Source organism: Pelophylax lessonae (genome assembly GCF_965119305.1).
Source record: "Pelophylax lessonae genome assembly, chromosome: 5".
NCBI lineage: Eukaryota > Metazoa > Chordata > Amphibia > Anura > Ranidae > Pelophylax > Pelophylax lessonae.
This window is the reverse complement of record NC_138772.1, coordinates 44,585,690-44,612,780: the sequence shown is the minus strand read 5'-3', so window position 1 is coordinate 44,612,780 and position 27,091 is coordinate 44,585,690. Positions and strand designations below refer to the sequence as shown.

Here is a 27,091-nt window from a genome sequence, read left to right as displayed (position 1 = left end):
AAAAAAGTCAATTGATACAGGTAGAACAGTATAGTGTGGTGGGTGTGTAGCAAACCACGCTCATATATATAGTATGCCGTAGGGATTCAGAGCGAATGGAACCATACCTCGATCCAGAAGAATTTAGAAAGGAAAAAAAAGTAGGGTACCAACCAATAGGCGATGGGAGCAACCCCCATAACGGTAGGGCGCCACCCTTGAGACACCCCAAAAGGGAGCAAACTGTGTCCCGGAGGAAGCGCACCCAACCTCTGTTAGTGAGCCATGTGGTATCCCAAACACGAGAACTCCAAGGAGAACTGAATAGAGGTACGTATTTCCCAGTCCCAAGCTAACCTAGCAAGGGACCCGTATTCCAAATTGTAAATAAGAATATTAAAAGAGAAAATTCTAACAATTCAAAAACCCAACCCAAGTAATTGACAGGGGCTCCGGGCCCAAACCTAGAGACCCCACCAGGTATAGACATTAACAAAACACTATAAGTACAGCAGTATCCGTAGGAGAGCAAGAAGAGGGAAAAGAAAGAGAGAGAAGAAGGTAGAGGGGACAGAAAAGGAGGCTGACAAGCAGCAAGGACAGAGATAAGATAACAGAAGGAAGAGCAAGAGGGGGTTGAGGGCTCCAGCGGTCCCACCTCGGCTAAATGGTAACATGAACGTAGGTCGCCCAGGGTTCCCAGATCCGTTCAAATTTCGTTCTGGAGTCATCAAGAATACTATACATCTTTTCCTGCTCCATTATCCATGAGATCTTGCGCTTAGCCAAATAGAGCGGAACAGAAGGCTTTTTCCATTGCCTGGCTATCGCCATTTTGGCACCGAGGAAGATGGAGAAAACAAGGGCCTGGGAGTGTTTGGGAACTTTAGGAATGCGCTGACCTAAGAGAGCATGCGTAGGGGACGGATGTACCACAAGACCAGTAATTCGCCTTACCATACTATAAATGCGCCCCCAGAATGTCCTCAGTTTGGGGCATTCCCAGAAAATGTGTAGAATAGTACCCATCAGGTTGCAGTCACGAAAGCAGGTGGGTTGCGTGGAGGGATAGATGGTGGCCAGCCTAGCGGGCACCATGTACCACCTCATAAGCACTTTTAAGTTAGCTTCCATGAGACCAACATTGTGAATACCCCGAAAAGAATGCCCAACACATGCATGCCAGTCAGGTAGGTTCCAGTCTATATCAAGGTCCTGCTCCCATTTGAGCATGTAGGCTGGTTTATTTTGAGCGTCGTTTAGAAGAGCATAAATGAGGGAGATACCCCCCTTAACATCAGTAATTTGGGAACACCATTGTTCATAAAGCGATGCCCGAAGGGGAGCAGGAGATTTGGACTTGAGGGAATTAATAAAGTGTGAAATTTGAGTCAGACGAACCTCTCCACAGGTGGCATCTTCAACTTAGAAGTACAATGTGATAAGGTTAGAGGACCAGAGCTATCTACAAAATGTCCGATTCTATACATGCCTTTGTCAGTCCACCATTTAAATGCCCCTATGTTTTCTCCTGGAGGGAAGGCCAGATTATGGAATAAGTGAGTGAGCGGAGCCCAATGTGAAGTCACTTTATGCGATTTATGTATGCGATCACAAATGGAGAAAGAATGTGAAAGGGTAGGAGATAATACTGGGGGGCGGGAAGAGGCTGGACACCACAGTAAATAATCGATAGTGTGTTGGGGGACCGCCTGACGTTCTATATGGTACCAGTCGGGCTTCCCACCCCTGGCGTAGATAACGGAGAACTGCTGAGCTGCTAGATAGTAATTCCAGAGTTCCGGGACTCCAAGTCCCCCCTGTTTCCTGGATCGTAGAATTGTATGTTTATTAATTCTATGTCCCTTCTGTCCCCAAATAAATTTAAAGATGTGGCCTTGTAAACTCTGAACATGAGATTTACGCACCGGGATCGGGAGAGACCGGAATAAATAAAGAATACGCGGTAAGAGAGTCCTTTTAACAGCATTGACTTTCCCCATCCAGGAGATGCGATAGCGAGACCATTCAGAGAGATCCCGCTTCAGTCGTCGGAACATGGGCGGGTAATTTGACGGGTAGAGTTTATCTATAGTGGGAGTTAACGACACCCCTAGGTAGGGGATGGAATCCGAGTGCCAGGAGAAAGGGAAGTGGTCCTTCAGCCGATCCACAAGGGAAGAGGAGAGGTTTACGTTAAGGGCCAGAGATTTGGACATATTCACTCGTAAACCTGAGGCTGCCCCAAAGGCGTCCAGGAGGGAAACGATATTGGGGAGAGAGATCAACGGGGAGGTGACAAAAAGCATAATGTCGTCTGCAAACAGCGCACATTTGTGGGTCGCTGGTCCACATTGTATACCATGAATATCAGGATGGAGGCGGATGGCTGTTGCTAAGGATTCAAGAGCCACCGCAAAAAGGAGCGGAGAAAGGGGGCATCCCTGTCTCGTGCCTCTCCGGATGGGTATGTTCGCCGAGTAGTAATCCTGCATCCGGACCTGAGCCACTGGGTGAGAGTAAAGGGCTCGAAGAGTGGTGAGGAAAGAGGGGCCAAAGCCCCAACCTTCAAGAGTGCGGAAGAGAAACGGCCAAGAAAGGGAATCAAAGGCCTTTTGTAGATCCAGGGACAGGAGAAAACCATGTTGGGGAGGGCCACCATCCCACCCAGAGTTCAACAGAGAGATGACATCAATCACCCTCCTTACCTGGTCAGGTCCCTGCCTACCTGGAATGAACCCCACCTGATCCCTATGAATGTATTTGGCAATAAAGCTGGATAAACGATTAGCTAAAATTTTTGTCAGGATCTTGAGATCATTATTAATAAGCGAAATTGGTCTGTAATTGCCCACCTCCGAGGGGTCCTTCCCAGGCTTGGGGATAACCGAAATGTAAGCTTTATTAGAAACTTCTTCAAGGCTAGCCCCGCCCCTAAGGGCATTAAAGAACCTGACCAGAAAAGGAGATAGGACCGACACAAAAGTCTTATAATAAAAATTTGAAAAACCGTCAGGGCCTGGGGAAGAATTGGGCCGAAGATTCTTGATAACATCCAACACCTCCTGTTCATCAATAGGGGCTTCCATAAGGGATCTATGTGTTGCTGATAGGCGGGGAAGAGGTACTCCTTTCGAGAACGATTCAGGATCATCCCCCTTGTGGGGGTCAGGAGCCGCATAGAGATGTGAATAGAAGGAGTGGAAGGAGTCCATGATGGAGTCGGGGTTACTCGAGAGAACGCCGGAGGGGGACTTGATCTTAGGCATGGAGATCGCTCGATATTTGGGGGAAAGTTTCAGCGCTAATTTCGTGCCCAATTTGTCCCGGGAAGCATAAGCGCGAGCATTTTGCCACCTCAGGGCCTTCTCTGCCCTAGAAGTCGGGGCTAAGTTCAATGATAGTTTGACCGCATCAAGTTCTGCTAACGAGGAAGGGTTAGGGGATCTTTTGTGGGCTCTACGGAGACGATCATATTCATTCTCCAAACGGGCAATGTCAACCATTCTTTCTTTTTTTAATTTTCGCCCCCAGTTGAATGAGAAAGCCCCTGATAACCGCCTTATGAGCCCCCCAGAGGGTAGAGGGGGACGTATCAGGGAGATTATTGAGCGCGAAGTAGTCGCGAAGTGCAGCCTCTACCTGGGAACATCTAGCGGGGTCACTCAGGATGGACTCATTAATTCTCCAAGGCGACGGGCCTCGGGGAGGCACGGAGCAGGAAAGACGAAGCGAAACCATGGAGTGGTCCGACCAAGGGACATCCTTAATTTTAGACTTCTGTGCAGCAGGTACGTCAGTAGTGGGAATGAAAATGTGATCTATACGCGCAAACGTATGATGGGGTGCCGAGAAATGCGTATAATCACGGCAAGAAGGGTTAAGTTCCCGCCAGATGTCAATCAAACCTAGCGAGTGAAGAGTTCGAGCTACTCGAAGGCTCTGCTTGGAGGGACGGCGGAGCCTACCACCAGAGGAGTTAGATTTATCAAGGGTGCAATCAAGGGCTAAATTGGAATCCCTCCCAATGAGGACACGACCCTCAAGGTGAGGAGAGAGTATGAGGAACATGTCGGAGAAGAATTTCGCCTGACCCCTGTTAGGTGCATAATAGGAGACAAATGTGTACAACTCCCCTTGAATGTGACCCTTGACTAAAATGAAACGACCGTGGGGGTCCCGAACTGTGTGCAGATGGGAGAAGGAGAGGGATTTAGCAAAGAATATGGCAACCCCTCTCTGCTTGGTGGGGGCATTGGCAAGATAAAACAAGGGGTATTTGTGGTGGACATATGTAGGTTGATAAGACTCCGGAAATGAGTCTCCTGAAGCAGGAGAACCCCCAATCCCTGGGAGTGATAATGTTGGAATGCCTTCCTACGTTTAACCGGTGAGTTTAAGCCCTGGGTGTTGTGTGATGCCACCTGCAAAGAAGATACCGTACTCACGTTAGACGACATGGTGATCTGTCATGGAGAGCGCTGGGGTGAATGTAGTAGTGGATTCCCAATGGATCCCCTGGGAGAAGTCAGGCACAGCAGCAGCAGGTGTAGAAGAGACATGAGCAAACCAAACGGACCGCTGAAACCTTGTGCAAAGAAAAAGATACCAGTGAAAGGAGAAAAAGAAAGTGAGGAAGACAGTGAAAGGAGAAGAGAGACGCAAGAGGAAGCTCTTGCGCCGGGATGAGGTGACAGCAGGCAAAGCCCACAGTCCCCATCAGACGTACGGATGTGCCCTGAGCCAGTCAGGGCACATTCCTGTGGGAGGTAAGAGGTAACCATCTAACATCCAACAGGAGGAGGCGCAATGAGACCTCCCCGGTCAAAGAGCACCAACCCAGCACTCCCATAAAATGCAAATACAAAACAAAGTCAAAGCACTACGATCCCTCTAGATATAGAGCGGGATCAATTACCCAGCTTAAACCGTGAGGAGTATGGGAGAAGAGAAATGATTGGGGATAAAGCCCGAGGACAGGGAGGGAAGGAGGAAAAGAAAAGCAGGAGGGGGGGAAAGGACAGGGAAAAGGTGGGAAGGGAGGGAAGATGGAGAGGGCCAGGGATAGGAGGGAGTATGAGGGGGGAAAAGGGGACTATAAGCAAAATAGCCCCAAAAAAAAAAAATTATACACATACATATATATACATATATACACATACATGCATATATACATACACAAAAAAAAGAAAAAATTTGCAACCAGCTTAGTAGCAGAAAGTCGTTATCAGCAGTGACCTAAAATATAAGAGAGTCAGTTCGCTGGAAAAAAAAAAAAACTCAAAACATAGTCTAAACATGGACCCAAAAAGGGGGGGTCAAAAAGCGAAGGCCGGGATCAACGAGGACCCCAAATCAGGCGAAGTAGAGTAAACTCTAACCGCCAAGAGGACATGCAGTTGGAGGAGTCACGCAGGCATCAGGGTGGCTGGACGTCACGGTGGCGCTTCGTTTGCTGTTTGTGCCACACCGAGGGAACAGGGCTGATCGGTGGAGGCCGCTTGGAAGATTCTCTCCTGGTGGTAGGTGAGGCGGGGACAGGGTCCCTGGTGAGAATTCCCAATTGTAGAAGCAGATGTTCGCCATCCTGGAAGTTGGTAAAGCTATATGTCTTGTTTTGCAGTTGGAAATTCAGGCGCAAGGGGAAGGACCACCAATATTTCAGCGCCCTAGCAGATAATGCCAATGTAAGCGGCTTCAATGCTCTGCGGTGCTGAATGGTGAAGGGGGAGAGATCAGCAAACAGTTGGATCTTGTGGCCTTGGATGTTCAAGTCCTCTCTACCCCTGCTCCTTTTCATGAGCTCCTCCTTGACCCCATAAAAGTGTGTCTTGACGATGACGTCCCTGGGCAGGCCATCCTTGCGGGGCAATTGCAGGGCCCTGTGCGCTCGGTCAAGTTCCAGATGGTGGTCAGAAATGTCCGGTATAAGGTCCTTAATAAAAGCTTTAATCGTGACGGGGATATCAGTGATAGTTTCGGGGATCCCCCTGACCCTGAAATTCAGACGTCTGCTCCTGTTTTCCAAATCGTCTAGTTTACTGAGTGCAGTGTCCAACTGATCTTGCAGAGTCTGAATGCAAGCAGTATTCTGATTGGCCCGTGCGACCGTTTGGTCCATAGTGCTCTCAATTGCTTCTATGCGGTTGCCAAGGTTCTGAAGTTCTGCCTTAATGGAGCCCGTAATTTGTGAGGCATTGTGGGCCAGGCCAGAGGCTAGCATTTCCGAAAATCTAGCCATCAGCATTGTCATGTCCGGGAAGCAGCCGGGCGATTTGAGGCCTAGCGGATGTGGTGAAGCCGGGGCCTCAGGTGATAGCAGCCCCGGGATCCCTGGGGTCTGCTCTACGGTTCTCCTAAGCAGGGAGTCCGTGGATTCTGGAGAGGCCAGTGGGGGCTGAAGTAGATGTGCGGGAGTTGAGGGAGATGGCCAGGGGTCTGGAGGGGGTGACAGGGAGTCCATAGGGCATGCAGCTGTATCGCCTACCTCCAGTGGACCTCGATCTCCTGAGGAGAGGTAAGGTGCGGCCGCCATCTTGCCTGTGTCCCGCTCCGGGGAGAGGAAGAGAAGACGGCGGGATACGTCACGACGGGGACCCGCCGACATCCACCGGAGGTCCGCAAGAGGCAGGGGCAGCCGGTCGTGCCGGTCGGGTGGCATAGTGCGCTAGGAGGCCGGCGCTGGGGCTCTCGAGGGACCGGGGAGGCGCGGAGCTCCGGGCTAAGGCGCCATCTCGGAGCAGCCGCGCATGCGCACTCCGCTGGTCCATTTTTTTTTTATATAAAAGACCAGCTAATGTCCATTGTTCCCTCTACAGGATCCTTTCTGCAACCATATACCAATCTGCAGTTCTTTGCAGATTTTTCACAATATACGATGCACCTGAGGAAGAAGCTGACCTCTATCACCAAAGCACTACAGAGCCACTCCATCATGTACAAGTGGGGCAACCCAACCAAACTATTGGTGTACAAGGACAGTGAGAACCACACAATTTCCTCGCTGCAATCTGGCCTACAGTTTTTGAAAACCTGGGGAATTATCCCTGACAATTCCTCACCAATTAAAAAAGGTAATCTGCCTTCGAGGTCCTCTGTCAATTGACACTTGACATAATTGCTGACCTCTATTGCCTTTTGTACACCTTAAACCGGATCTAATATGTGCCACGATTTTCTCTGGCATTTCGTGGGTGCCCTAGTTTGTGGACTACTACCTCCAAGAACTGGAACAGTTTTGTTTTCTTATACTGCAATCGGATCCTTGATCCCCACTTTTATTACTATGTTTAGTACGCTGTTTCTGATTTGTTAATTTTCTTCTGTTTTGTGGTAGTCAGAGGGTCTGTCATGAGTGGAATCCCTATCTAATCCTAGCTGCTAATGAAATGTCCTTTTTTCTACCCAGCCTCGTACTCTCACTAGTACCTTTGCAGACTTACGAACTACATAAAAGCTTCCATCTTTCAGACCCTAGCTTACACCAACCTTCTTGCCATGTTGTTTAACATCCTTTCCATAAATGCAAGAGGTCTTAATCATCCTGCTAAATGCAGGTCACTGTGGAAAGAAGCTATGCAACACAAAGCGGAAGTACTGATTGTGTAGGAGACTCACTTTCATGAACTTTCTTCTCCAAAGTGTCAACACCCAAATTTTCCACATATCACGCTCGCCTCAATGCCCGCAAAGAAAAGGGGTGTAATGATAGCCATATGGGACACTCTCGCTTTTCACCTAATCTTAGAGACTGTAGATCCAAAGGGTAGATTAATTATATTGATGTGTGATGTTTACTCTACTAGATATACTGTTGTTAATTTATGTGCTCCGAATAGTCACCAACTCCATTTCTTGCTCAAGTTGATGAAAATAGTAGAAAAATTCAAACAAGGTTCCTTATTACTTTGTGAAGATTTCAACATTCCTCCGGATCCACAACTCCACTCCAGTACCCCCCTGGAAATGGGGCGCTCCATCTCTTCAGCCATTTAAATAACCTGTTTCATGTATGGAGATGCTTACACACTACAGAGAAAGACCTCATATTTTTCTGTGGCTCATAACTCACACTCATGATTGGACCTGTTTCTAACGGATAAATGGCTCTTTCAACAGGTACAGGACTCTTCAAACAGGGAAATATCCTGGTCAGATCAAGCCCTCCACAACCCACCAACCTGTGGAGAACTTATCAAACCTTATTGCAAACGCCAGAAACCAAAGCCAGTCTAGAGAAAATTAAATGGACTTCTATCACCTAAATTCAGGCTCAGTATCTGATCCGTTGATGTTGTGGAATACTCATAAAGCATTCATGCGGGAAATTTTTTTTAAGCTTGGGTCTGAGATAGGAGAAGGCAGAAGCATATAGAATCCCTTTTATCAGAAATAAGAAGCCTTGAATCACAAAACAAAAGTAATCCTGCCCCCTCCTTTAGTGACAAACGATCTGCCCTTAGAACTGATCTCCACCTTGAGTTGCTAGAAGCGCATGAACGGGTCATTAGGCGTTATGAGAATGACCTACTATGTGTGTGGAAATAAGGCTGGTAAGCTTTTAGCTAGAAAAATACAGGGCCATAGAGGCAAAACCAGAATTTCCCATCTGCACCACCCTGCTTCTGGGCAAAGAGTGACCAATCCCCAGGACATTGCTAATCCATTCAGCAAATACTACAGTACACTAAATAACCTGAAGAATGACACTTCAGCTCCTCAACCTTCGCTATCTAATATGAATGATTTTCTCCTGAAGTTCAATTTGCCTAAACTATCCACACTCCAATTAAAGAATCTTAACCTACTTTTTACTGAGCCAGAAATTCTTAAGGTCATAGCCACCCTGTCCAATGGTAAATCCCCTGGTCCTGATGGGTGCAGTTGGGAATATTACAAAACATTTAAGAATATTCTTGCCCCTCACCTTAGTGTTTTTTTTCACTCTGCTGTGACCTCCTCTTTTCCACATGAAATGCATAAGGCTTTGATTATTACACTGCCAAAGCCAGGTAAGGCCCCTGATGCCTTTCAGATTTTTAGGCCCATTTCATTATTGAACATGGATTTAAAATTGTATGCTAAATTAATAGCTTTACATCTAGTTGATGTTTTACCTACTTTGATCCATCCAAATTGAATCAGGGTTCACTAGGGGCAGACTGACTTCAGGTGCCACCAGAAGAGTGGTCAATATCATACACTTCGCCACTGGCTCAAAAAACGGAATTTTTGTAAAATCTTATCTGTAAAATTCCTTTCTCTCCTCCGACAGTCGCCGCCTCTTCATATTCGTCACTAATGGGGTTATTGACCTTTGCTCCGTAGGAGTGCTAGGCAACAGAATATTTTAATATCAAAGCTTTTAGCATATCCCACCCCCAGGGGGTGGTCCCCTCAGTCAATACCTCCTTGCTTCCTGCACACCAACTCAGTTTCAGTAGAATAGCAGTAGAGTATACAAACAAACCCCAAAAGAGGGGCGGGGGCGGCGACTGTCGGAGGACTCAGAGAAAGGAATTTTACAGGTAAGATTTTACAAAAATTCAGTTTTCTCTTACGTCCTCCGACAGTCGCCGCCTCTTCATATTCGTCACTAATGGGGACGTCCCAAAGCAGTGTAGACATGAGGGGTGGGAAAAAAAGCAGCCGCGCCTAAAGCAACGCAGTACCCACATCAGAGAAAGGAACCTTACCAAAGTAAGAGAACCAACTGGGCAACAGGAAAACGTGCTCAACAGGAGCAACAACCCAGGAAAAAACAAGTAACCTAGGGGTAAAAAACACCCCAACAGCCAAGGACCCAAACAAGGGACCCTAAGGCACTGCCGCACTAAGAACTTTGCGGCCAAAAGAAGCATCTGCCGATGCCTGAACATCCACCTTGTAAAATTTGGAGAAGGTGTGAACGGACGACCAAGTCGCCGCCTTACACACCTGGGCCACAGAAGCCCGATGATGACAGGCCCAAGACGTACTCAGAGATCTGGTAGAGTGCGCCTTCACAGGCACGGGAGGAACCTTCCCCCTCAAAGCATAGGCCTGTTCAATGGTCTGTCTGATCCATTTGGCGATGGTAGAAGCCGACGCCGCCATGCCCTTCCGAGGTCCCTCAGGAAGGACAAAGAGAGAATCCGACTTGCGAAAGGATTTAGTCGATGACAGGTAAACCCTGATCGCCCTAGCAAAATCCAGGGAATGTAAAGCCACCTCCTTCGGATGCTTAGGCTTCGCGCAAAGCGAAGGCAAGACAATGTCCTCATTGAGGTGAAATTCAGAAATTCTCTTCGGAAGAAAAGATGGGTTAGGTTGCAAGACCACCTTATCCAAGTGAATCACCAAATACGGAGACTTGCAGGACAGGGCCGCCAGCTCCGACACCCTGCGAGCCGCCACTAAGAAGGCAACCTTCTTGGACAACAAAGACAACGAGATCTCCCTGATATTTTCAAAGGGAGAATGTTGCAACACGGACAGAACAAGGTTCAAATCCCATGGAGGCAAAGGCTCCCTCCTAGGAGGGACCAAATGTCGCACCCCTTGAACAAAGGTGCTAACCAAAGAGTTAGACGCCACAGGACGTTGAAAAAGAACGGCCAGCGCAGAAATCTGACCCTTAATCGTGGCCAACGCCAAACGCTGGTCCACGCCTGTTTGAAGGAAAGCCAACACTCTCGACACCGAGTATGAGCGAGGGGAATACCCCCTGGACTCACACCAGGCAAAATATGCCTTACAAGTACGGTAGTAAATCTTCCCTGAAGAGGCCTTCCTGGCCTTGATCAAAGTGGGAATGACCGCAGGGGAGAGACCCCTATCCTTCAAGACCTGGCTTTCAACAGCCAGGCCATTAAAGCCAGCGACTGTAAAGCAGGATGGAATATCGGTCCTTGAGACAAAAGGTCTGCTCGAAGAGGCAGACGCCACGGAGCGTCGACCGCCAGATTCACGAGGTCTGCGTACCAAGACTGAGTACCAAGTGCCAAGAGGCCAGTCCGGTGCCACCAGAATCACCGTTTTCGGTTCCGAGGCCAACCTGCGAAGGAACCTGGACAGCAGCTGAATCGGTGGAAAGGCATACATCAGACAATACTGATGCCAGGGCGTCACTAACGCGTCCGAGGCGTCTGCCCGAGGATCGGGCGTCCTTGCCACGAACCTTTCCACCTTGTTGTTTAGACGAGACGCGAACAGGTCCACATCTGGGGAGCCCCACTTCGCGCACAACATCTGGAAGACATCCGGGTGAAGGGACCATTCCCCCTGGTCCAGGGTCTGGCGGCTCAGATAATCCGCCTGCCAGTTTTCCACCCCCGGAATGTGAACTGCAGAGATCGCCGGGACGTGCGTCTCGGCCCAAGACAGAATGTCGGCTACTTCCCGAGCCGCCCGGGCACTCCTGGTGCCCCCTTGGTGGTTGATGTAGGCCACCGCTGTGGCATTGTCTGTCTGCACCCGAACTGGACGGCCCTGAAGCCTGTCCGTCCAACGCAGAAGACAGAGATTTATCGCTCGCAATTCCAGAATGTTGATCGGAAGGGAGGATTCCTCCTCCGACCAAGTTCCCTGGGCGGACAAAACGCCCAGAACACCACCCCAGCCCGACAGGCTGGCATCCGTGGTGATCACTGTCCATGACAAGGGACGAAAGGACTTGCCCCCCGACACCGCCGGGGACTGGAGCCACCACAAAAGACCCCTTCGGGTGTGGCGGCTCAACGAAATCCGCAGATCCAGAGATTGCGGACGCCCGTCCCACACGGCCAGAACCTCCGCCTGAAGCTCCCGTGTGTGAAACTGGGCGAAGGGAATCGCCTCGAAGGCCGAAACCATCAATCCCAGACACCTCATACACGTCCGGAGGGACGAGCACTGATTGTCCCTGAGGGACCTGACTTCGCACTGAAGTGTCCGAAGCTTGTCTTCCGGCAGGAAGACCTTCGCCTGAACAGAGTCCAGAATCATCCCCAGGTAGGGAAGACGAACCGACGGACACAACGTCGATTTTGGAAAATTTATCGTCCAGCCGAATTCCTGCAGAGTCTGCATCGTGATGGACAGGTCGTTCACCAGACCCTGATTGGTCGCGGACCGAATCAGGATATCGTCCAGATACCCCAGGACAGAAATGCCCTGGGCCCTCAATAAAGCCAGAACCGGCGCAAGCACCTTGGTGAAAACCCGAGGAGCTGAAGCGAGACCGAAGGGTAACGCCACGAATTGATAATGATCCTCCGCAATGGCAAATCGAAGGTACCTCTGGTGACCCTCGAAAATGGGGATGTGTAGGTACGCATCCTTCAAGTCGATAGAGGCCATGAATTCCCCCGAAACCAGGGCAGCCACCACCGAGCGCAGGGATTCCATGCGAAACTTGCGAACCCGCACAAAGCGGTTCAGAGCTTTCAAGTCCAGAATCGGACGTACTTCGCCCTCCTTTCTGGGTACAGTGAACAGATTGGAATAGAACCCCCGAAATCTGTCCTGATGAGGCACCGGAACCACCACTCCCTGGGCCCGCAGGTCCCGCACCGCCAGGTGCAGATCCTGCAAGCGCTCCGGAGTCAGCTGAAGGTTTGAGGGGAAAAATCTGCCCGCCGGCCGAGAGAGAAAACTCGATCTTGTATCCAGATCGAACGATTTCCTGAACCCACCTGTCCCGAATGCGGTCCAGCCAGGGTTGAAGAAAACCGAGCAAACGTCCCCCCACCCCAGAAATGGGTGATGGCGCCCCTTCAGGCCGCATTGTTATGGGCAGCGGATCCGGACTGGCCGGACTTCTGCTTACCCGCCCACGGCTTCTTCTGGGAGCCTTGGCCTTTGAAGGGCTTGCCCTTATAGTGCGACCGAAAGGCACGAAAGGACCCCTGAGAGGGCCTAAACGAAGCATTCTTCTTACCAGGAACAAACTTATTCTTGTGAGATTGGGGCAAGAGAGTGCTCTTACCCCCAGAAATACCCTTTATCAGAGTATCCAAAGATTCGCCAAAAAGGCGGGATCCCGCGTAGGGCAAATTTGCCAGAGTCTTGCGAGAAGATTGGTCAACCGACCAACATTTCAACCATATCAGGCGACGGTTCAAGACCGCCACACTAGAAAGGCGCGCCGCCAAAGGGACTAAATCACCCGTATCTGGGGTGGGGGGGGATATCTTCGCTTCTTTCCGGACCCGTGGACCTTCCTAATTCAAGCAAGTGGGTCCACGAGTTAATTCGGTCCGGCTACAAGATCGAGTTTTGGTCTTCTCCTCCAGCGAGGTTGTTTACTTCCAACCTGCATTTTATTCCCAGACTGCCTGCGAGGCCTTTTCGGGGTGGTGCAAGACTTGCTACTATAAGGGGTGATTGTTCCGGTTTCAGAATCTGAACTTTTTTTTTTCTTCATGGGTTTTCTTCAAACCTGTTTACAGTTCCCAGGAAGGAAGGCACAGTATATGTCCAATCTTGGACCTCAAAGCTCTGAACCACTTTGTGCGGGTACAGATGTTCCAAATGGAGTCCATTCGTATGGTAGTGGCATCCCTATTCCCTACATCAAGGGGATCTTCTACCTCTATCAATATCAAGGATGTTTACCTTCCTATTCCGATATAGGCCGGTCATCTGAGCTTCCTCCGCTTTACCATGGGTAAAGAGCATTATCCGTTCATGGCATTACCCTTTTGTCTCAGCTCAGCTCCTCAGGTTGTCACAAAATGTTGGGGTTGTTGCGCCACCAGGGGATTGCGGTACTGGAGTATCTGGATGATGATCTTCTGCAAGCAGTGTTTTGTGGAGGCCCAGCCGCAATTGCATGGATTTCCAGTCAGCAGCTCGCACAGGCGGGTAGGCTGCAAAGCCGTGGCCTAAATTTTCGGCCGGGTCTGGCCGCATACGGTAAAACATCCACTTCCCCAGCCCAACAACCGACTGAAGAAAGCCCAAAGTACATCCCTGCCCCAGTCACTAACCCCCAGGTGGCAGGAAACCCACTCAAACCCCCCCCCCTGTTGTGCAACCTAGTCAGCAGCAACCACATCCACCCCCCCCCCCCCCCTTCTAGAGCATGTGGCAAAGCCAGCTCCTACCGCACCCAAGTAGGGGGTAAAAAAAAAAAAAAAAGACCCACAGTGACTGTTTAGAGGGCTGGGGGAGAACCCAGGGGTCCGACCATTCCAGGGAGGGGCCCACATCCACCCCAAAATACCACCAGGGGAGGGGGGAAACGACCCTAACCACACCATGGAACAGGGTGAGCACTGTGACGGTGGCGGGTATCAGACCCCTGGCCTTCTCATCCAACTCGTGACCAAAGACCAGGCAATCTCACACCCTGCCATCACTTGCGTAACAATGCCACTCTCAGCTGCGCCCAGCACATAGATTGTCCAGCTTGCGGGACCACAATCTAGATGCCAGCAGACAAAGCAATTGTCACCGGGCTAATTAAACAATTAACCCGTTCTCTGCCACCACCTCTACATTATAATGAGCCCAGAGGACGCTCGTCATTTCAGAAATACCAATTATGACTTTAGAATAATCATCTGTAACACACACTGTCACCTCAGACAGGAATGTTCAGATGGTTATTCTATACAGTAGCGCTCTTCCAAGAAGAATAGATAAGAATTTGTTAATACAAGGACTTTTGAATGCAAGTATTTCATTTCTGAGTTCCAGAAGCTGAACATGTGTGAGCTGTCTCCAATGGATAGATGTTCCTTTCCTTGATGTTACATGAGACTGCGAGCTCCATCAGCTCCTGTCTTTTTCTCTGACCCACAGGGGGTGTCACCAGACGTACTTGACCAATAGACACTGGGGCCATGGGCAGCCCCGGGCGTTTATGCTAAGGGACCTCCTTGTTAGACAGATTTCTAACAGAAGACATATCTCGAAATATATAATGGTTACATTCTTGAAACTGATATTTTATGGTACGGTAGTTAATGTATGATCCACAGACACTAAACACGGGTTCTCGGAATAACCTCTGACCTGTAAGGCATCTGATCGCTAGCTTGTCTTCCCTAGGAACGAAAGTGATCATGTTTGACCTTAATTCGGTCAGTATTTTATTTGGCATCCAAATATCTACTTTTTGTCAATGTGTCATGTTCGGGTAAAAAGTTATGACTTGGGTATGGATTTGTGAGATGTAGGTGTTACCTTTTAATTAACAACTGGGCTTGTAGAATTCCACACAGCCCGTAGTGGACATCTGCTCTCAGATAAGGTTTACAACCTGGCCTGCGCAGGATGTGTTTTGAGATTAACAGCTCGGTTTGAAGCTCTGAGGCTCAAACTTCCTGCATACCAGGGGTTACTTAACACTGCAAAAAAGGAGCTAGGCTGAGGGGCTGATAAAGGAATGACCTTTTTGGTTTTTAAAACTGTCAGCTGAGCTCTGAAACACAAAATGGTTGCCTGCAACAGCGTTAAACGAAATAGCTGCCTGACAAACTGGGGTCCCAACCCACGATACCATTACAGGCACCACTCCAGGCAGACCATCGCACCATCAGAATAGGGGTGCTGCAGGCCGTGGTACGACTCAGGCCGTGACCAGGTCATCCAGTAGGACTAGGTCATAGCCAATCAAGCACAGAGCTAAGGTTAGGTTGCTGGCTGGACAGGGGAGACCATAAGAATCAAGAATATCCAGTCAGTGGTTTTTATTTTCTGTTCCTGAGAGTACGGTGGGGGGGGGGGGGAGAGAAGAGTGCCTGTAACAGGTAGTGGGAGTATATACCCTGCCCCAGAGGCATGGTAAAGTTTTTTGCTGCCTAGTGTCCTACTCCTGTAGGGGCAGCAAAACTCAATGGTCAAGAAGATTCTGGAGCTGTGTCCGTCGATGAACAAAAGAAAATATTTTTTTCACAGCAAGAATATATCTATGTGGTCTTTGAAAACCCCTCCAGTATCTTCCCAACTACAGAAATTAAACTAACAGGTCTAATGTTACTTGGTAAAGAGTTTGATCTGGTTTTAAATACAGGCATCACCATGGCCCTACACCAATCCAATGGTACTAGTCCCATCATTAAAGAGTCTCTAAAAAAAAATATTAGGCACTTGCTGCCTGATTAACATAAATTTACTGTGGAAGGTCAGCTGTATTGTGCTAAATCACGTGTACATCATTTCGTGCAATAACCACTAGGGGTAAGAGGCACGATCGCACCAGATTGAACAGGAGCCCACCAGCTACCCGCGATCGTTCAAGAGGCAGAACAGCTTCCGAAGACATCAACGACGACGAAACGCATCAAGCTGACAGGCACGCTGCCTCAATCCTGACCCGCTGTGGAACGCACACCGGCCGACTTACTTCCTGAAGCAGGTTAGCTTGCAGTGTATGCTACAGGAGACCGTTGGCTGCAAACAGTGCACACGGGTGGGCAGATTGGTTTATACAGACTTGTATGTACAGCATTTATTCAGCTAGATGATGCCCTTGGGGCTGTTTTTAAAGCTGGATTTATTTTAATAAACTTGGATTTATACTGATATACTGCACTATGGAGGCCCTAGCCGGTCTGAGATTCCTAGGAGGTTCCCTATGATAAGTACATCTGACACAGTGGACCCAGAGCCTGGATACATTTCAAACGCTATATGATCCCTTGTTATCGTAAAATACAGCCACGACCTCTGGCGAGTTTTGATTTCTCCTATACCCCTAAGGTGTCTGGGAGGTTCCCACCACCACTAATCCCCTTACTACCTGCATGAAGTGGATGCTTCCACATGGTGGTTTCACTCCATTAGGCATACGTTTATGAACTAGTATTTGGACTGTTTTGCAGGTTACACACAGCACTGAAAGCACAATTTGCACAATATACATATATTTAAATGCACTTTATTTTGATTTATATTGAATATGGAATAATTTATTTATGTCAATAGCACATATGCACTTTATGGTTTAAAGGAATCTTGCGCTCCTTGAACCGCAGTTATATCTGCTCTTCTAAAATTCAATAATTCCCTGCAGGTGTGAAGCAGCAGCGACTCCCATACATTTAGTTTTCACAAACTATTGGCGCGAGTGTTTATAGTTTTATCAGAACAGCAATCTGTCTATGTAAATAAGGCAAATCGCCTTTCTGACAGGGAAGCTAGAGATCTTGTGTTCCTGCCAAGAACACAGATCTCTGCCTTTCCCAGTCCGAGCAACCCCCGCGTGAAAATTTCTATTGCGATGCAAGTTACAAATCACCCCACGTACTGGAGTGAGAACAATAATTCTACCACAAGATCTCCTGTATTAACACTAACAGATTACTCTGTTAAAGTCATCACTGGCTATGGAGCTGCTGCATATTTTCAAATGAGGAGCCAGCTGAACCAAAAAAAAAAAAAAAAAAAACACTACAAGCTGATGGTGGCTGCTGCTGTAGTACATGCAAAGTGCTGAACTGGTTAACTAATGCATAAAGGACAATTCTCTGGTATTTCAGATAAACAAAATACAACAGCAGCACAAGGAAAAAATTTTTTTTTTTTTATTAAAAAAGTACACACCAACTTAATTCAGTAACATTATCCGCATTTCTTTTTCATGCAGAAAAGTACCTGCCAAGAGATAACATTTGTGGATATTCTCAGCAAGCTTCCCATAGTGATTGTGGACAATTTGTAAATATTACAAATCTCATATTTGAGGTGCCATCAATCCATCTACATTGCAGGCTGGACTAGTAACAAGGGTGGAGATGTTATTCAGTAGATTGTAATAATCCTTTACCAAATCCAGCAATCAATGCACTATTGTAATATTGTTCTGGAAAGCAGACAACCCGATTTGGCCAATGTGCAGCCAGTTAGGAGGTTTCAGAGTTTAAGCATCTGAGACAGGAAATATATTGCCTTGTTCAAAATATTGAAAAATTATTCTGCTCCTTTGAGTCCAAATGGATAATACTGTGGAAATTCATGAATTATCTTCAATGCTTCATCATAAAGCCCCAGATCTGGAAGAGAAATGCAGACAAGATTGTCAAAGGTTAAATTGTAAAGAGCAGCCAAGCAGATCCAGACTGTCAAAAAAAAAAAAAAAAAAAAAAAAAATACATACACCAAACTATGCAGTTTGTGGACACATCACCCATTACACCTGTATGAAGTTATTTGTTCCAGGTACTTTTATAGAGCAGTCAATTTACACAGTGCTTTGAGAACACACACACACACTTCTAAAACAGGGAAACCTTTTGGCAGATGATTTCAGTCATCCACTTACCAAAAGCGCCAACATCTTCCCGGAATGGGACATAGGAAATGCCCAATATTGTTGCCTTCTGGGTAACTTTTCCAACAACTTCTACAATTCCAGATAATTCTTCATCCAACTTTGATTTAAAAAAAAAAATAAAAAGAACTTCAGGCATAACTTGATAAAATAAGGTTCTTTAGCAAAAGAACATACATGCCACATTAACATTAATTATGCTACCAAAATTGGTGTGCGCTGTAAATTGCCTCCAGCATTGCTCCTGTTACTTCTTGCTGGGGGCTCTCATTTTGCTGAAGGCCAGAGCCCCTGAACAGCAGTAAATCATTAGGCTGTCAGGTCAGCGCCTTCAAATCATGCCTAAAAATAGAGGGCAACTTAACATGTGCAGAGAAAGGTGAAAGTGTACTACTGATTTTAAACCGTATAGGCATTCATTTTTAATGTTTAACATAGCTTTATCTGAAAAAGGGGCCAATCTGAAGGCATCTAAATTGACTTAAAAATGAGCTCCTGTGTTAAAAACAAAAAAACCAATAGGTGTACATTAACCGCTTGCCGACCGCCGCAGCCCCTCACAGGCAGAGCGACGTAGGGCTACGTCGCTAGCCTGTGAGGGTCTAGGGAGCGAGTGCGCGCTCCCGGAGGCGCGCTCCCGGACCCCCCCACGCGTGTGCCTGGCGGACCCGATGTCCGCCGGTCACTCGCGATCATCCGTTAGAGCAGGAGAAAGGCAGGCGGCTAATGTAAACAAGGCGCCTGTCATTCTCCCCTGTGTAAGAATAGGGATCATACGGTTCTACTATGTAGGACCGTTGATCACTGTTCCTACACCTCAAGCCACAGCCAATCACAGTAAGCAGCACGCCCGTAGGGACACACATAACCCCTCCTTCTCAACGTTAACCCCTTCATTGCCAGTGTCATTTTACAGTAACAGTGCATATGTATAGCACTGATTACTGCAGTAATGTCACTGGTAACCCCAAAAGTGTCAAAAATGTCAGTCAAGGGTCCGATCTGTCCATCGCAATGTCGGGGAGGGGGAAAAAAAAAAAAAACTCGCAGATCGCCGCCATTACGCGTTAAAAAAGATGGGTTATACTTACTGATAACTCCTTTTCTAATAGTCTTCCAGGACAGCCCATGAGACCTTAGGCTCCTCCCCCAGGGACAGGAAACACATTCCAAAATTCAAATAAAAGGCGGTGCCTTAGTCCTCACCTTCAGTATTTCATGAGAACCGTAGGACACCCTGTAAAACATATACATAGATATATATATACACATATCATTTATACATAATACCAGATAAATCGGGTGGGAATCCGGCTGTCCTGGAAGACTATTAGAAAAGGAGTTATCAGTAAGTATAACCCATCTTTTCTCAAAGTCGTCTTCCAGGACAGCCCATGAGACGATAAGCAAGAAACTTACCAGTCTAGGGAGGGACCACTGCCTGGAGCACCTTTCGACCGAACGCCTGTTCCTGAGAAGATAGGAGGTCCAGGCGATAATGTCTAACAAAGGTCGAAAAGTTAGACCAGGTAGCTGCCTTACAGATTTGTTCTGGAGAGGCACCGGCCCTTTCAGCCCAAGACGTGGACAGTGCTCTAGTAGAGTGTGCAGTAATGAAAGGTGGAGTCACCTTTTTCACCATATAGGCTTCTGTGATAGCCTGTTTGATCCATCTAGCTAAGGTTGCCTTAGAAGCTTTTTCCCCTTTATGGGGGCCGGAAAATTGTAAAAACAAAGTATTCTTCCTGAAGGTTTTAGTCACCTCCAGGTATCTCAGAAGGGCTCTTCTGACATCCAAACAACTAAATTCTTTTTCTTTATTGTTGTTTGGGAAATTGCAAAAGGAAGGAAGGACTATGTCCTGAGTCCTATGAAAAGAAGAGACCCTCTTGGGCAAAAATCCTGGATCTGTTTTTAGCACAATCCTGTCGTCAAAAATCATAAGAAAAGGTTCTCTGATTGAGAGAGCCTGTAATTCGCTAACTCTTCTAGCCGAAGTAATAGCTACTAAAAATAAAGTTTTTAGGGTGAGCATTTTTACTGACAGGTCTACCAAGGGTTCAAACGGACTGGTAACCAAAGCCTGGAGTACCAGGGATAGATCCCAAGCTGGACACGTTTTAATCCTGGTTGGCTTTGTCCTGGCAATTGCTCTGAAAAAGGCATTCACATTAGGGTCTTCTCTAAGGGAGAACCGAAGGAAGACACTAAGGGCGGCAGCCTGTACCTTTAAGGTCCCTAGGGAGAGACCTTTGTCTATGCCTTCTTGAAAAAAATCTAAGATAGTTGGAATATCTGGGGAAAATCTCTGATTCTCCACCATCCAAAAATGAAATTTCTTCCAACTTTTTGCATATATTTTCCTAGTGACCGGTTTTCGACAGCTGGTCAATGTTTGGATGACTCTGTCTGAGAACCCCTGAGAACCTAGAATTTGTTCCTCAGATACCAGGCCGACAGGTTTAGGGTCCTGAGAAATGGATGGACCACCGGACCTTGAGTTAAGAGATCTAGTCTCCAAGGGAAGGTCATTGGAGGTAGTGCAGCCAATGCCTGAAGGCGTGCCAACCATGGCCTCTTGGGCCAGTATGGGGTTATCAGGATCATCTCTATATCTACTAGGATTATGGAAAATAATTTTTCTATTTTCCTGTTTGCCTAGGAGGCAAACAGATCCACTACCGGTAGGCCCCAAGGGGTTGTGACTTTGAAAAACACCTCTTGGTTGAGGAACCAATTGTCCTGGTTCATCTGGTGGTGGTGCAGATATGTCTGTGATACCTGGATGGTCCAGCTTCGCCTTATTGATAGGTGAAGAGAGGATATCCACCCCCAAAGGGTCCTTTTCAACTTGGTGGGAACCTTTACTTTCTGTTCTAAGGAACTTGACTTGTGATTTAGAAAAGAGGGAGCGGTGCTGCTTAACCCCTGCCCCTAACGATAGAAAAGAGAGGGGGGAAGGGGAACGGAGTTCCTAACAGGTATCTGCAAATAGGGTGTACATTTCCCCTTGCTTACCTGAGAGGTGCCGATGCCAGAGCCGACTTCCACCGCCTGTGCGGTTACTGTCGTGTCCATCGCTCTGTATGGTGATCCCAGCACTGCTGTTTCCACCTAACATCGGTCGCCCATATGTACTCACTGTTCGCGCCTTCGGAAACTGGAACGAGGGTTTCCGGCGCCCGCGGATGCCGTCACTGCGCCGGAAGTGACACTGTCGCTTCCCGTGAGGCCAGAGTGGATACGCTGAGTTCCGCCCCCTCCGTTTTTGGCGCCAACTTCAAAATTTCTTCCGAAGTTAGCGGTTCCGGGTACACAGGACTCTGCTCCAAGGAACCGGCCGACCAACGGAGTGGACTCCCCAACGTTCCACCAGACAGCATCCGTAGTCCTGCCGAGAGGCTAGAAGAACAGGAGACAGCGGTCAGCCCCTATTGCGGCACTAAGGGGGTACCGCTATGGGCTGAGGAGATGCATCTTTCCAAGTCTTTCCAAGGACAGTCCAGGAGACCGGGAGCTTCAGTTCCAGGAACATGTTACCCCCTGTCCGGAGGAAACACTAAATACTGAAGGTGAGGACTAAGGCACCGCCTTTTATTTGAATTTTGGAATGTGTTTCCTGTCCCTGGGGGAGGAGCCTAAGGTCTCATGGGCTGTCCTGGAAGACGACTTTGAGAAAAATCTTTCCCTTTGTTAGTAAATGGAATAACTTTTGCGCAAACCAATCAAAATAAGTTTTTTGCGATTTTTTTTTTTACCAAACATAGGTAGCATAAAACAAACTGGCCTAAAATGTTAAAAAAAAAAAAACTTTGATTTTTACATTTTTTTTGGGGGAATTTCATATAAAAATGTGAAAAATATTGTTATTTTTGCAAAATTGACGCTCTGTGTTTATAGCGCAAAAAGTAAAAATCGCACAGGTGATTAAATACCACCAAAAGAAAGTTCTGTTTGTGAGGAAAAAAAAAAAAAAAAAAAAGACGTCAAATTCGTTTAGGTACAGCGTTGCACGACCGCGCAATTGTCCGTTAAAATCGAATTGCAAAATAGGCCCTGGTCAGGAAGGGGGTAAAATCTTCCGGGGCTTAAGTGGTTAATTGGTTTCTGCAAAGGTTACAGCGTCTACAAACTACAGGATAGATTTACAGACTTTTTATTGTTTTTACTAGTAATGGCGGCGATCAGCAATGGTTAGCGGGACTGCAACATTGCGGGGAACAAATCTGACACTAAGTGACAGCAATACAGCAATCCAGGGCTTGACAAATTTGCTTGGAATCTAGGAGCCAGTTTGCCGAATGGCCGGGTTCTGTCGGACCGGCTTCCATACACAGCCCGAATGGCGGCCAGTTTTTATTGAACCGGCTGATGTTGCCCGGCATTCGGCCCATGTGTACTTGGCATGATAAGCAGTGGCTAAGGAGGGACAGTGCAGCAAGTTGGCAGCGATAGGAGATCCAGAAACACATGCCACCTTAGGCACCTCTAAGCGGAATCCCACTTGCTCAGCAGGGATTTCTCCGCTAATCCCAGGTGAGCAGCTGGGTGACAGGTCCTGTCTGATCCACTATATGTAAAGAACACTGACAGTTCGCTCTCCTCTATGGGGCAATCGGATGGAAATGGACTGCCTGTCCCATTTCCATCCGATTCGATCTGCCGGACGGAAAACAGGACCACTATCCGTCTGTTTTTGACGGACAGGATGGGATAGCGGCGGTTGTCAGTGGACGCTCCCATAGAGGAGACTGAAGGGTCCAATCAGATGCGCCTGAAAAACTGACAAGCAGACCTGATCAGACAGCCCATGTGAAAGGGGCCTTCTGCTACCTGGCATAACGGAGAGAATGAAAAATAAATCTTAAAGAAAACTGCTTCCATCTTTGTGAGGTTGTAAATGGAACTAAGGCCGTTCCAACCAGCTGCCCCACTCCCTGTCCACTCAACGGTAAGGACAGGCTAGCTAGAGCTAGCCTCTAGCTAGAGGCATCATCCCAGTATAACCCCGCAAAGTTTGCCGACGTAGTCCTACGTCACTTTGCGGTAAGTGGTTAAAAAGCTTATCCAAGCTATAAAAAAAGGGGGCGGAAAGCTAAACTTACATTCTGCAGAGCTCAGTAAGACCCCCTTTCCCACTGAGGCAGTTCAAGCACTTTGGCGCTAAAAAGCTCACAAAAACCTATTCCCATTAAAACCAATGAAAACCTGTCAGAAGTGATTCACGTAAACATAGGGAAAAAAAATGACAGAAAGGACAGTGCTCCGGACTGAGACACGTATACAGGGACACGTATAGTTACAGAGGGATATGCCAATCACCCCCCCCCCCCCCCCCCCCAAGTCTGAGATTTACAACCACTAACTGATCATACTCTGATTGGGAGGACTGAAGGTACTTACTGGTTCTGATAACTCCACGGTTGTGCTCTTGCCTGCCCCATCACAGAGGACAAAGGACGTCCCTGTAGGGTGAACCTGTGTTGAAACAAAAAAATTATTTACTTTCCCGCAGTGGATCATCTGCCAATTGTTTTCTGCTGTCACACATGTTACATTAGTAGGAGCAGTTGTCAGGGAGCCATAAGAGGAACCTGGACCTCTCCTTAGAAATTAAACACATATATGAACTGCATCAATTACCTGCAGCCTTTGTCAGGTTGGGTCTGGGAACACAGGGTAGGGACTAAGCTTCATGACAAGCAGCCACAGAAACTGCCTTCCACCCAGCCAATGTACAAAGGGCCCCGTGAGCAGTCAGGTGGGTCCAGAGTTGGGTGTAAGGGGACTGCACAAAGTACAGCAAGTGTCCATTCAAACTGGCGTTACACAAAACGTAGCTGTGTAGCATGCAGCCAGCTTGCTGCAAGTTCCAGCTGCAGTGAGCTTGGTGGTAGGGGGTGGAGTCAGCTCCTTTTTTTTGTCTCAACTTTATTTGAAGTGCACAAACACTGCATTCATGTTACTGTAAAGCAGTGACCCCAGTGAAGGGACTGGGGGGGAAAGGGACCCCCCGGTGAAGGGACTGGGACCCCCCGGTGAAGGGACTGGGGGGGGGGAATGGGACCCCCCCCGGTGAAGGGACTAGGGGGGGGGGGGAATGGGACCCCCCCGGTGAAGGGACTAGGGGGGGGGGGAATGGGACCCCCCCCGGTGAAGGGACTAGGGGGGGGGGGAATGGGACCCCCCCCGGTGAAGGGACTAGGGGGGGGGGAATGGGACCCCCCCCCGGTGAAGGGACTAGGGGGGGGGGGGGAATGGGACCCCCCCCCCGGTGAAGGGACTAGGGGGGGGGGAATGGGACCCCCCCCCCGGTGAAGGGACTAGGGGGGGGGGAATGGGACCCCCCCCCCGGTGAAGGGACTAGGGGGGGGGGAATGGGACCCCCCCCCCGGTGAAGGGACTAGGGGGGGGGGGGAATGGGACCCCCAGTGAAAGGACTGGGGGGGGGAATGGGACCCCCAGTGAAAGGACTGGGGGGGGGAATGGGACCCCCGGTGAAAGGACTGGGGGGGGGAATGGGACCCCCGGTGAAAGGACTGGGGGGGGGGGGAATGGGACCCCCGGTGAAAGGACTGGGGGGGGGGGAATGGGACCCCCGGTGAAAGGACTGGGGGGGGGGGGAATGGGACCCCCAGTGAAAGGACTGGGGGGGGGAATGGGACCCCCGGTGAAAGGACTGGGGGGGGGAATGGGACCCCCGGTGAAAGGACTGGGGGGGGGAATGGGACCCCCGGTGAAAGGACTGGGGGGGGGAATGGGACCCCCGGTGAAAGGACTGGGGGGGGGGGGAATGGGACCCCCGGTGAAAGGACTGGGGGGGGGGGGAATGGGACCCCCGGTGAAAGGACTGGGGGGGGGGGGAATGGGACCCCCGGTGAAAGGACTGGGGGGGGGGGGAATGGGACCCCCGGTGAAAGGACTGGGGGGGGGGGGAATGGGACCCCCGGTGAAAGGACTGGGGGGGGGGGGAATGGGACCCCCGGTGAAAGGACTGGGGGGGGGGGGAATGGGACCCCCGGTGAAAGGACTGGGGGGGGGGGGAATGGGACCCCCGGTGAAAGGACTGGGGGGGGGGGGGAATGGGACCCCCGGTGAAAGGACTGGGGGGGGGGGAATGGGACCCCCGGTGAAAGGACTGGGGGGGGGGGGAATGGGACCCCCGGTGAAAGGACTGGGGGGGGGGGGAATGGGACCCCCGGTGAAAGGACTGGGGGGGGGGGGAATGGGACCCCCGGTGAAAGGACTGGGGGGGGGGGAATGGGACCCCCGGTGAAAGGACTGGGGGGGGGGGAATGGGACCCCCGGTGAAAGGACTGGGGGGGGGGAATGGGACCCCCGGTGAAAGGACTGGGGGGGGAATGGGACCCCCGGTGAAAGGACTGGGGGGGGGGAATGGGACCCCCGGTGAAAGGACTGGGGGGGGGGAATGGGACCCCCGGTGAAAGGACTGGGGGGGGGGGAATGGGACCCCCAGTGAAGGGACTGGGGGGGGAATGGGACCCCCGGTGAAAGGACTGGGGGGGGGGGAATGGGACCCCCGGTGAAAGGACTGGGGGGGGGGGGAATGGGACCCCCGGTGAAAGGACTGGGGGGGGGGGGGGGGAATGGGACCCCCGGTGAAAGGACTGGGGGGGGGGGAATGGGACCCCCGGTGAAAGGACTGGGGGGGGGGGAATGGGACCCCCGGTGAAAGGACTGGGGGGGGGGGAATGGGACCCCCGGTGAAAGGACTGGGGGGGGAATGGGACCCCCGGTGAAAGGACTGGGGGGGGAATGGGACCCCCGGTGAAAGGACTGGGGGGGGGGAATGGGACCCCCGGTGAAAGGACTGGGGGGGGGGAATGGGACCCCCAGTGAAGGGACTGGGGGGGGAATGGGACCCCCGGTGAAAGGACTGGGGGGGGGAATGGGACCCCCGGTGAAAGGACTGGGACCCCCGGTGAAAGGACTGGGACCCCCGGTGAAAGGACTGGGGGGGAGGGAATGGGACCCCCAGTGAAGGGACTGGGGGGGGAATGGGACCCCCAGTGAAGGGACTGGGGGGGAATGGGACCCCCAGTGAAGGGACTGGGACCCCCAGTGAAGGGACTGGGGGGGGGAATGGGACCCCCAGTGAAAGGACTGGGGGGGGGCTTGGACCTCCGGTGAAAGGACTGAGGGGGCTTGGACCCCCGGCTACTAACAAGATAGCACACCGCCTTTATAGAACAGACGTCACAGGCCCTCTCTATAACATACAATATACAGGCAGTGTACGGAGGAGAGGAGAACTCACCTTCTCCACACGGCCCACGAAGCACACGGGCTGTCCCATATACCGGGCCAGCATGCTGGTGTTGATCCGGGCTCTGCCCACCTCATGGATGTCCCCCATCGCTTTCCAGAATCTCTCCTCACACCGCCTGACACTCTCTGGCGGGAACCCGAAGCCTCTACCTTGACCCCGCCTTGACCTCCGGTGTAACCAATCAGCAACCCTCTTAACGCTTTACCTCACATTCTTAGACCAATCACAGACGACTACGAAATCGACGCGTGCCAACCTGCCAATCGGCGTACACGTGCTGTAAGAGCGGGGACCAAGTATTCACAGCCGACTTTCATACGTCGCCGCGGGCCAATCGCCAATCAGCGCGCGCACGCAGGTACGGGCAGGAAGCCATAGATGACATCTTTGTACATGGCAAACAGAATTTGGCCTTTCATAAAAAGAAAAAAAAATAACACAAAAGTAATAGCGTTATTAATAGGGCACGCGTATAAACACAGAGGGCTAGTTGGGAAATTAAAAAAACATAAAGTTTCACATAGGAACCACGGGGATCCGGAACGAGCGATACGGTGTTAAGGGAAGCATTTCGATAGCGGACA

At 49.8% G+C, this 27,091-nt stretch overlaps 1 protein-coding gene across 1 annotated transcript; it reads right to left on the bottom strand.

The window, feature by feature from the left end:
• Nucleotides 1-17,818: 17,818 nt before the first annotated feature.
• On the bottom strand, nucleotides 17,819-26,656 carry RPA3 (replication protein A3). Its single transcript, XM_082259573.1, has 4 exons — nucleotides 26,496-26,656; nucleotides 23,621-23,695; nucleotides 18,209-18,317; nucleotides 17,819-17,939 (listed from the first exon to the last, which is right to left on the bottom strand). Exons 1-4 carry the CDS (start codon nucleotides 26,592-26,594, stop codon nucleotides 17,857-17,859), a joined length of 366 nt encoding a protein of 121 aa, XP_082115699.1. The 5' UTR covers nucleotides 26,595-26,656; the 3' UTR covers nucleotides 17,819-17,856.
• Nucleotides 26,657-27,091: the final 435 nt, after the last annotated feature.